The 11,049-nt window shown below is 39.7% G+C and overlaps 2 protein-coding genes and 1 long non-coding RNA gene across 3 annotated transcripts; 1 reads left to right on the top strand and 2 right to left on the bottom strand.

Moving 5' to 3' along the window:
- Window positions 1–678: 678 nt before the first annotated feature.
- Window positions 679–1,382, bottom strand: LOC108114089. The gene is made up of 3 exons (XR_001772733.1): window positions 1,130–1,382; window positions 983–1,045; window positions 679–919 (listed from the first exon to the last, which is right to left on the bottom strand). It is a non-coding gene; the product is annotated as an uncharacterized LOC108114089 (long non-coding RNA).
- Window positions 1,383–6,637: 5,255 nt separating this feature from the next.
- Window positions 6,638–7,560, bottom strand: LOC108113929 (seminase). Its single transcript, XM_017224635.1, has 2 exons — window positions 6,936–7,560; window positions 6,638–6,876 (listed from the first exon to the last, which is right to left on the bottom strand). Exons 1-2 carry the CDS (start codon window positions 7,546–7,548, stop codon window positions 6,638–6,640), a joined length of 852 nt encoding a protein of 283 aa, XP_017080124.1. The 5' UTR covers window positions 7,549–7,560.
- A 186-nt stretch (window positions 7,561–7,746) lies between these two features.
- On the top strand, window positions 7,747–11,023 carry LOC108113953 (nardilysin). Its single transcript, XM_017224666.1, has one exon. The coding sequence runs from the start codon at window positions 7,846–7,848 to the stop codon at window positions 11,005–11,007; it is 3,162 nt and encodes a 1,053-aa protein (XP_017080155.1). The 5' UTR covers window positions 7,747–7,845; the 3' UTR covers window positions 11,008–11,023.
- Window positions 11,024–11,049: the final 26 nt, after the last annotated feature.

Below are 11,049 nucleotides of genomic sequence, written 5' to 3'. Positions count from 1 at the left end.
AAACCTACTCACTGTCCTCCACTCCACTTCCCACCGCCCACTCCCATTGCTCATTTTTAATGTGCAATTCCGTAGGTACAGCTCGTAGCCATGGCCACCATTCCGCTTCAAGTATGTGTGTGTTTGCATAGCAGCGTGGTTGGTTGCTGGTTAGGCATGTGCCACCTCCAGCTCCTCCAGCTGCAAGCACCAAGTTCCGATCCCCAGACCCCAACTTCAGCTGGAAAGCCCAGATCACAGCCTAGCCTTATAACCAAACGAGTGCAGCTCCGTTTATCGGCCGGCCTAACCTTGTTAGGATTGTAAAATGTAAACCGAAGGCGTTGCCGCGGACTCAGTACTCAACTTGGACTTACACTGGCCAATAAATTCATAAAAAAATATGATAAAGAAAACTTCAATAATAAAAAACTAAGCATTATCCCTACCATTAATTATTAAATTTTCCTATTTTCCTTACTTTTACCAAGCTTGATATTATTCATATTATCATCATATAAGAACTATAACTAGTTCTTTAAAGTGTATCCTAGCTCTAGCTCCTCAAGTGATTTCGCATTTCGCTTGGCTGGCACACGCTCAAGTTGCCTCCATCCGCGTCCTCGTCTTCGTCCTCAACCATGGTCATCGTTAATCGAAAACGGGCTGCGCCGGTCGCCCTGCGGTTACTAGTGTCGCCAGGCCAAAACGAACCGCAGATTGCTATGTGGAGGATGCAGAAGGGAGTGGGTGTTGATGCAGGGTGAGGCAGAGGAGTGATTCACGAAGAGGGGCTCCTTCAAGCCTGGCCAACAACTGTGCGCGTGCGCAGAGCCGCCAACCTGGCAATGTGTTCATTTCGGTCCCATATTTCGTTCGGTCGGGCAGAAATTATGCCCGGTAGTCATGCAGCAACTCCAGCAACTCATGCAGCTATACACTGGAAAATATTTGTATATATTGGTTATTATTTATTGGTAAAAGTTCAAAAAGTGGTATTTACCTTGAATGAAACATGAATATATATTTAAAAATGATGACTATTATCATAGAGGGGTCTATAATTCTATCGAAGAAAGAACATCTTATTAAGGATATAGTATGTAGATATATCTTTTAAATTTATTCAATATATATATCTGAAGCTAACCTAATCAATCTCATAACTAGATTTCTCCACGTGCCTTTGCAAATCGCAAGTAAAGCGAAATTAAAGCGAGCATTTGACTGACGGACTGACGCAGTCTCTCTGGCCAAAGTGAGTGACTAGTTGACTGCCAGACACGCGGCTTGATTGCACGCCTTGTCCACGTCTGCGTCCAGATTCACGTCCACGTCCATGTCCCAGGTCCACAACCGCACTCGCCTCGAATGTCCGCGGAAATGGGAAACGGGAATGGGCTGTGGACCCGTCTATGAGAATCGGAATGGGCACTGAGTACTGGGTACGGCATACTGGGCTTAGAAATGAAGGCAAATCAGAGACACCAAACGACCGACACCCAACCGAGACGCAGCGGTCGCACATTCGTCATGGAGTCTGTAAAGCCACAGTTGCAGTCAAAATAATAGTAATTGGAAGTACAAATACAAATTATAAAACTATTACAAGCTATAAATCTAAAGTCATTCTCATACTCCTTCATTCATTTACTATCAAATTGATTTTTTGAATACTTTTTTTATATTTTAACCCTAGTCAGCTGACCTCAGCTGTACATGCATCTCCATCCGTGTAAACATGCACAATTCGCATTCGATTTTGATGCGTATTGATGGCTGCCCGACCAGCATGACTGACGCTAAGCAGCTCCGAGATTAATGGTTCCGAATTAGTCAGTGTCACTTACTGGAACGTTGAGCTCTCTCTCTCTCTGTCAGACATTTTGAAAGGAAACCGATGGAGGAAAAACGTGGAAAATGGTAATGGAAACGGGGAAGTCCACTGCATTAGAAGCAGCTTAAGCGGACTCATTAGACCAAACGCTGAAGTCAAAATAAAAGTCAATTACAAATCAACACAATGAGTTCGTACAATTGAAGGCAACAGATCATAGAAAAGTCCAAAAAACAGAGAGCTAAATAAAAATTAATTTCAACATTGGGTTTTCAATATCATCGATCAATAACTGTCAACACAGCGGTTCGATTTTTTTGAGGCTGAGATGCTCTAAGATGAGGTATATGAGTTTGGAAGGGAAGTTAGTTAACAATAAAAGTAAATGATTTAATAAAACAGTGAAACTTTTCCCTAAGCGGTAACAATTTTTACTAATCTAAACATTTTGCGAATCGCATAGAAGGGTATATAAGTGTTTATAGAACTGATAATCGCAAGGAAGAGCACATCGATTTCGACTCGAAGCCCTAAGCAATCTTGCTGCACCCATAATGTAATACAAATTACATTCCTTGTATTTATTTCTTCACTGGTTCTTACTGATTTTCGATTTAAGATTGCGGGCGATGAGAGTGGAGATGGTAGAGACTGGAGACCACCTGGCGTCTACAGACCCCGCTAATTGCATTGTGGGTACGTAGGGCACAAAGGAAAGTTGCCAGGTGATGATATCAGCATGATCAAGCACTTAAGTAAGTACAAATGATGGCCCCTTTTTTCTTGAACAAAATCCCTCCCGCTGCTCCAAACCCTCCTCCACCTCCAATCCACAGTTAGTATGGAATAGTATGGAAAAGTTTACAATTTGTTGATTCAACGCGGCATGAAATCGGCTTGGAACTTTGTACAACTTTAATTAACCGATTTCTGCCTGGCCAGAAGGAGGAGGAGGAATGGTGGTAAAAGTCATAGAAATAAGTTAAATTACATTTAAGCCGATTAAAGTTCAGCTCGGTTTCGGCAAAACGATTCGATTTGTCTCGTTTGGAAAGGGCTAAGACCGCTGATGACCGTTCGATCGTATGGCGGCAGATGGGTTCCACTCACAAAGTTCATTAAAAGTGGCCAAGTTAATGCGCTGGGCAAACAGACATAAAAACTGGAAACCCCTGATACGAAATTCGAGAGACCTGAACTCGTTCCATGCATACTTGAGCGATGATTTTTCCCAAAACCTAATTTTCAATTTACCAAAACAATTAACAACAAATTTTATTGGCTTTTAAGCCAGTCAAACACTCGAAAACAGTGAGCGCATCGTAAAACCAAGAATATGTATCTCACAGAGTGCCGCTATTGATCCACTATGTTTACCCAGTCCCAAAGATTTGTTTGTCTTTCTGTTCTATTGAAGGTACGTGTGTATCTTTTAATTAACAGATCCGAAATGGGATCTATAAAACTGATGTAACCGAATCCGCTCTACCTATTTGATTTGTTTGATTTGTTTGATTGGCAAATGGCATGGATACGTTCGGTTTGGTTTGCATTTCCCCGACAACATCATCGGTAAATCTTATGTATGGGCAAAAGTAGGTGCCAGCTAGCATGTTGTTTTGCATGTCGATTTCAGCTCCTTTTCCTTCCAGACTAGCTTCTCCAGTCTGCTCCACGTGAGCCAAGTCGAGGCCTAGCCACTGCCGCTGCCACAATGTGCCATAAATTTATGACACTACTAAAAATAGTAGTGGTAAATGGTAGTCATGGAGTGCAGAAGGAGTCTGGAGTATCTGGCCATCTCCTTCGTGCTCTGATGGCGGCTGTTACATTATGTTGCCTTTGTTTCCACTGCACATTACATGGGAGAACGAGGAGAATTATATGCAAGTGAAAATGCCATTTAAAAGCAGATAAATAAACTTAATGCGAACCAGCACCGCGGGAAGGGTTGGAAAGTGTCATTTCTGGGCATATTTATGTGGCCTATGGTGGCTTTCTGTACACTCCAATGAAGAATATCCTGTGGCGCAGGAATGGAAGGAGCCACTCCAGGAGCCGTCTCTTCTTCTCCTACTCCTCTGACTGCTATCCCTCACCCACATCACAACTAACTTGGCCAAAGTCTATCATTAGGCCCAGCTGAGAACCGTTAAGCCAGTTCTATATATGCATACCGTCTACCTGTCCAGCCATCAAATTGGCCCTTGCGTGCCATAAAATAACGTCTGGCCCAGCAGATCTGGAGCCTTAAACGCTGCGTTTCTGATGCGCAAAGGAAGCTATAAATAACAATTAATTGTATTATTAAACTAATTCGAAAACGCAGCTCCAGCAGGACGAAAGGCCGTCAGTCATGCGATCTTCAAACTGCCACATAAATTTTTTTGGTAGCCCCAATTTTTTAGCGAACTCGCTTGGCTAATTTACATTTTCGATGTGCTGGCCAAGGCAAAAGTAAAAGTACTCAAGTCTTTGGGACGTCGTTTCTAAAAAATTGTGCCCCACGGCCAGAAGAGTAAGAGACCCACCATCAGTTTTTTTTTTTTGGGCCCAGCATCCCAGCATCCAATCAATTATGGAATCAGTCAATGATCAGCAAGGAGCTGCCGACTGCCGCCTGCACGCAATGGCCCAAAGGATGGTGGTTGGTCTTTCGATGGTCAGTGGACCATGGTCCAATGAGTGTTGGCGCGAAAGTCCCAAAAACTTACACATAATGACAACAATTAACTCCCAAACTGTTGTGCCATTTAATTTTATATACAGTGGCTCCAAGCTTATTTCGTGCAAGAAAAAATCGAATTTTTAATTTGATACTGCTACTAAACCAGCAGAGGTATCAAAAAAATTTAAACGCAGTAATGTTAAGAATGTCGCATATTATTAAAATAATAACAAAAGTTTTTACTAATTTAAAAAACAAAAGAATTTTTCATACAAAAACTAAAAAATAGGGCAGCTCCGACGCACAAGCTTATTTCGTGCAAGCACTTTAACGGTTAATAACTCTAAACTAGGACTTTTAAATCCATTTTTTTTTCTTAATACTAGTAAAAATATATTAACAAAAGCATATTTATAAGTTTTCGAGGCTGGGGGCACCCAAAAATTACGGATTAACGAGGATTTTCAAACTATTGCGCCACGAATAATAGTCAATAGTTTGTTGAGCAAAGCGAATTAGTCCTTAAACATTTTAAGGATGGGAAAACCCAGGAAATGGTTGCCTCAAGCCCTAGTACAAACCCATACATAACCCAAACGCTTTTTTACGAAAATCGGGGGGCAGAAAGGGGCGGTAATGCACCGAACAAAATTTTTAATGACCAGGAGGAGAGACGTATTGTCCCAAAAGTGAAGGAAAACCCCAAGCTTTGTACCAAATTTTCTTTCAAAATAGTTGAATATTTATTGGCATCCATGATTCCGTCAATAAAAACCAAATTTCCGGCGCCGGACACAGTAATACATGCCCAAACTATAGCATGACCACCGCCGTGCTTAGCCGCTGATTTTTTGTTTTTTGAATGTAGCTCTGTATTGGGACGCCGCCAAACATATTTCCTCATCTGGAACCCAAATATATTACATTAGGACATTCGTCCACAAACATAACGTCGTTCCAGACCAAAATCGGACTACTTTCAAGTTCCCTGGCGAATTTGACGCGCGCCAACTTATTTTTAGCACTTATAAAGGGCTTTTTTCTAGGAACTCGACCATTAAAGTTATGGTTCTGTAAAATGTTCCGAACTGTACCTGGGCAACATTTTTTGCCCATTTCGTTCTCGATCTCCTCAACTATTTTTGGAGCCGATAGCTTGGGGTTTTCCCTTCACTTTTTGGGACAATACGTCTCTCCTCCTGGTCATTAAAAATTTTGTTCGGTGCATTACCGCCCCTTTCTGCCCCCCGATTTTCGTAAAAAAGCGTTTGGGTTATGTATGGGTTTGTACTAGGGCTTGAGGCAACCATTTCCTGGGTTTTCCCATCCTTAAAATGTTTAAGGACTAATTCGCTTTGCTCAACAAACTATTGACTATTATTCGTGGCGCAATAGTTTGAAAATCCTCGTTAATCCGTAATTTTGGTGCCCCAGCCTCGAAAACTTATAAATATGCTTTTGTTAATATATTTTTACTAGTATTAAGAAAAAAAAATGGATTTAAAAGTCCTAGTTTAGAGTTATTAACCGTTAAAGTGCTTGCACGAAATAAGCTTGTGCGTCGGAGCTGCCCTATTTTTTAGTTTTTGTATGAAAAATTCTTTTGTTTTTTAAATTAGTAAAAACTTTTGTTATTATTTTAATAATATGCGACATTCTTAACATTACTGCGTTTAAATTTTTTTGATACCTCTGCTGGTTTAGTAGCAGTATCAAATTAAAAATTCGATTTTTTCTTGCACGAAATAAGCTTGGAGCCACTGTACATTTGGCTGGAGAATGGAAAGTCGTATTAACAAAATAAAGAAAACAAAAATGTTTTGCATACCGGTACAGTGAAAGAAAATGTAAGTTATTATTTTGTACGATTTAACAGCTGTTGTGTGCCTCTCATATCTAGTTGGTTCGTAGTTCGGTACTTTCTTATGTTATGCTAGTACGAGAAAGAACAGATCAGTTTAATGATATGCAAGTAAGTAAGACAAAGCTACCTATTGCTGAATGTCGACTTCGAGTTGCTAAGTGTGTGGGAGTGAATGAGATGACGATAGTGATGGAGTCGAATTGCGTAGCTAAATTATTTGTAACTGTAAAAGGAAGAGGAGGAAAAGGAAACTCATTCAGTTAAGAATTAAACGGGAGCAACCTCAACCTCAACCTCGTCTGGGTCTAGTACGACGTGACAGCAATGCACTAATGCCTTTTTCAATAAACGGCTTTACATAATTTACATCCGTATAGACACCAGGATACTTCTTACTGGCACAACCAATACCAAAAGACACAATGCCGCAGACTTCTTTCTTGTAAACTAGTGGACCTCCTGAATCATAAGTGCAGGCATCCTTTTTTCCCAAGACTGATGCGCAGAACATGCTGTCTGTTATTTCGGCTAAAACAAAAATTTGTATAAGTAATTACATTTTAATTTAAATATAATAGTCGACTCACCTGCATGTTTATAGACCTCTCGGCAGTAATTCTTTTCAATCACGGGCACCGAAACCGTTCGCAACAAATTTTCCGGATCTTTATCATCCGCATGCGTCATGCCCCAGCCGGCAACGACCAGGGTCCTTCCAGGAGTCAATGGCGTACTGCACAAGGATAAAGTACCAATATTTTTTCCAAACATGGGTCTATTCAGCAGAACAACAGCCACGTCCATGTTCATGGTATGCATTTGAAAATCTGCAGACTTAATGATTTTCTTAATAAAACGAAGAACTCTATACTCGCTGAGTCTCGAGATGCCACCATGTATGCTCCAATTTTCCTTAGTATTCCGGTTCTCGAAGCAATGGGCTGCCGTTAGGACAATTACATCCCGAATTAAAGCTCCGCCGCATATAAAAGAATTTAAATATTTCATTGCTACTAGGTATCCACCCAACTTTTCAATAGTCGTCACATGACCACCAATGACACGCGTCTGGAAAGCAGGCTTTTTTAGTATTTTGGCCAACTTAGCAAAGTCGACGGTTTCGTTGATTTTTTGGGCGTGGATATTAATTAAGTGGTGAGTGGTGCCAAGCAACAGACAGAGAACCAGGAGACGTTGCATTGCGATCACTAAATGGATATAAATATAAGATCTAAAACTGATCCCCATTTAACCGTAAGAAAGACTTTTAAGTAAAGCCAATCGATATATTAAAACCATATCATTAGAATAACATAACGTTTTTTAGGATGAAGTATCTATACTCTTAACTCAGTAATTTTAAAGATTATTTTATCCAATATAGTTTCTCTAATGATAAGTCAGCCAACGTGCTTAGTCTCAGAAGTCAAAAACAATCATTATGGACACTTTTAAAGAAAATAACAAAATTTTTAAATTATACTTAATGCACTGAGGATGTGTTTTAAGCCGCTCCTTGGTATAAATAGATTTACAAAACAGTTTAATAAGTGGCTAAATCGTAGTACTATAAGTACAGCCTCAATTGTGGTCCAATATCACGATGAACCCGACAAATCAGATGGTGACAAGAAGCTTTATCGTGCCTTGAGCTTATCAAATGGATTACGTGCCATTCTAATATCTGATCCTCATAATGAAGAACCATCAATCCCTCAAGTTTCCAGCGAAAGTATAACCTCATCAATTGAGCATTTTCAAGGTAAATTAGCTGCATGTGCTGTACTAGTGGGTGTTGGATCATTTAGTGAACCTCGACAATACCAGGGATTAGCTCATTTTGTGGAACATATGATATTCATGGGATCTGAGAAGTTTCCTGTTGAGAATGAATTCGATTCGTTTGTAACGAAAAGCGGTGGCTTTAGTAATGCCCATACTGAAAATGAGGAGACTTGTTTCTACTTTGAGGTGGATGAAAATCATCTTGACAAGTGCATGGATTTATTTATGAATTTGATAAAGGCTCCATTGATGCTCCCAGATGCCATGAATCGTGAACGATCTGCGGTACAATCGGAGTTCGAACAGACCATCATGAGTGATGAAGTTCGTAGAGATCAGATTTTGGCCAGCTTTGCTACTGATGGGTATCCACATGGCACCTTTAGCTGGGGTAATTTTAAGTCGCTTCAAGAGGGCGTTGATGATGGGCAGTTGCACGAGGCACTTCACAATTTTTGCCGTAATCATTATGGCTCTAATCGAATGGTAGTAGCAATTCAAGCTCAGCTTTCCCTAGATGAATTGGAGGAATTACTCAAACGACATTGCTCAGATATACCCACTAGCCAGGAGAATGCCATCGATATAGCCAAGTTTAATTACCAAACTGCTTTTAGAGAAGAGTTCATTAGGGATTTGTTTCTAGTACAACCCGTTGAAGATGTTTCCAAAATAGAGTTCACCTGGGTTTTGCCACCAATGATGAACTTTTATCGCAGTAAACCGGATTCATTTATTTCCCAACTTCTTGGCTACGAAGGAGTAGGCAGCCTGTGTTCCTATCTACGACGTCGTCTTTGGTGTATTAGCGTAATGGCAGGAGTTGGTGGAAGTAGTTTTGATACAAACTCGATATACTCCTTGTTTAATATATGTATTTACCTTACTGACGATGGATTTGATCACCTGGACGATGTCTTAGAGGCTACATTTACCTGGATAAAACTCATAATCAATAGCGAAAAGCTGTCGGCTTCCTACAAAGAATTCCAACAAATAGCTGATAATAATTTTCGATTTCAAATTGAAATGCCTTCGATTGATAATGTTCAAAGCATTGTTGAAAACTACAATAAACTGCCATCGAAAGATGTTCTCACAGGAACTCAGCTTTATTTCCAATACGATGAATCCGATATAGAGCTTCTAAAACAGCATTTAAATAAATTTAATTTTAATATAATGATCACTTCGTATATGCCGTTTAATGGAAATGATTACGATCAGAAGGAACCATGGTTTGGCACTCAATACAAGACCGTTGCCATGCCTTCAAAATGGATCAGCATGTGGGAACAACCAGCCGAATTGAAGGAATTACATTATCCGGAACCGAATCCATTCGTAACAACTGATTTTACACTTCATTGGATAGAAGCGGGTAAACCACATATCTCAAGAAGTCCCAAAGCTCTGGTCAGAAATGATTTATGTGAACTGTGGTTTCGCCAGGATAACATTTTTCAACTACCCGATGGGTATATTAACCTTTACTTTATAACACCTCTGGTAAAGGAGAGTGTTAAACAGTATATGCTAGGTGTACTTTATACCTATTTAGTAGAGTTCACAATAGCTGAGCAGCTGTATCCAGCCTTGGAAGCAGGATTAACCTATGGTCTTTACATTGGTGATAAAGGCTTGGTCATGCGAGTTAGTGGCTACAATGAAAAGCTGCCCCTCTTGATAGAAATCATTTTAAATATGATGAAAACCATAGAACTGGACTTGGATCAGGTGAACTCGTTTAAGGATCTTAAGAAGCGGCAAATATATAATGCTCTGATTAACGGAAAAACTCTCAACATGGATTTACGTCTAAGCGTATTGGAAAATCAACGCTTTACCATGATATCGAAATATGAGGCCATTGATGCCATAACAATAGATGACATCAAAAGCTTTAAGGAGAATTTTCATAAAAGAATGTATATAAAAGGCTTAATGCAAGGAAATTTCACTGAAGATCAAGGAAAAGACTTAATGCAGAAAATTCTAGCAGCATATAACAGTGAAAAAGTGGAAAATCTATCAGCATTAGATAATAACTTATTACAAATTCCTCTGGGCTCACATTATCTAAGGGCCAAAACGCTTAATGAAGGCGATTCGAATACCATTATTACAAATTACTATCAAATAGGACCTAGTGATTTGAAACTGGAATGCATAATGGATCTGGTAGAGTTAATAGTGGAGGAGCCATTTTTCAACCAATTAAGAACTCAAGAGCAACTTGGTTACAGTCTGGGCATACATCAACGGATTGGCTATGGCGTCATGGCTTTTGTAATCACTATAAACACCCAAGAGACTAAGCATAAGGCTGACTATGTTGAGGAGCGTCTGGAAACCTTTAGGTCTCGAATGTCTGATCTCGTCTCACAGATGAGTGATGAGGAGTTTCAGGGTATTCGGGATACTCTAATAAGTGGGAAGAGACTTGGCGACACTAGCTTGGATGAGGAAGTCATGAGAAATTGGAGTGAAATCGTTACCAAAGAATATTTCTTTAATCGCATGGAAATGCAAATACAAACTCTTCAGAATTTAACAAAAGAAGATGTTCTGAATTTCCTAAATGATTATGATAAAAATAATCTAAGAAAACTCTCCGTGCAAGTTGTGGGAAAGCATACTCAGCCCTCGAATTCAACAACCCAAGCTAATTCGGAAGTATCCAGTCGTTCAGGATCTTTGATGGACTTAAATGATGGACAAGGTGTAAATCAGCCCATGACTGAAAAAATCAAACTAGAGTTTTTGGGAGAAAGTGACAACCCTTCACACATTAAGGACATTTCTGCCTTCAAAAAATCTCTTTATGTCTATCCAGTGTTCAATACCAATCCAAACCTTGCAAATAAATCTTAAGTTTTTAAGTTTTATACTAAGTACTAGTAGCTTAATATTAAT

This window comes from Drosophila eugracilis, unplaced genomic scaffold (genome assembly GCF_018153835.1).
Source record: "Drosophila eugracilis isolate 14026-0451.02 unplaced genomic scaffold, ASM1815383v1 contig_2154, whole genome shotgun sequence".
Classification (NCBI taxonomy): Eukaryota; Metazoa; Arthropoda; class Insecta; order Diptera; family Drosophilidae; genus Drosophila; species Drosophila eugracilis.
This window is presented reverse-complemented; position numbering and strand designations above follow the sequence as displayed.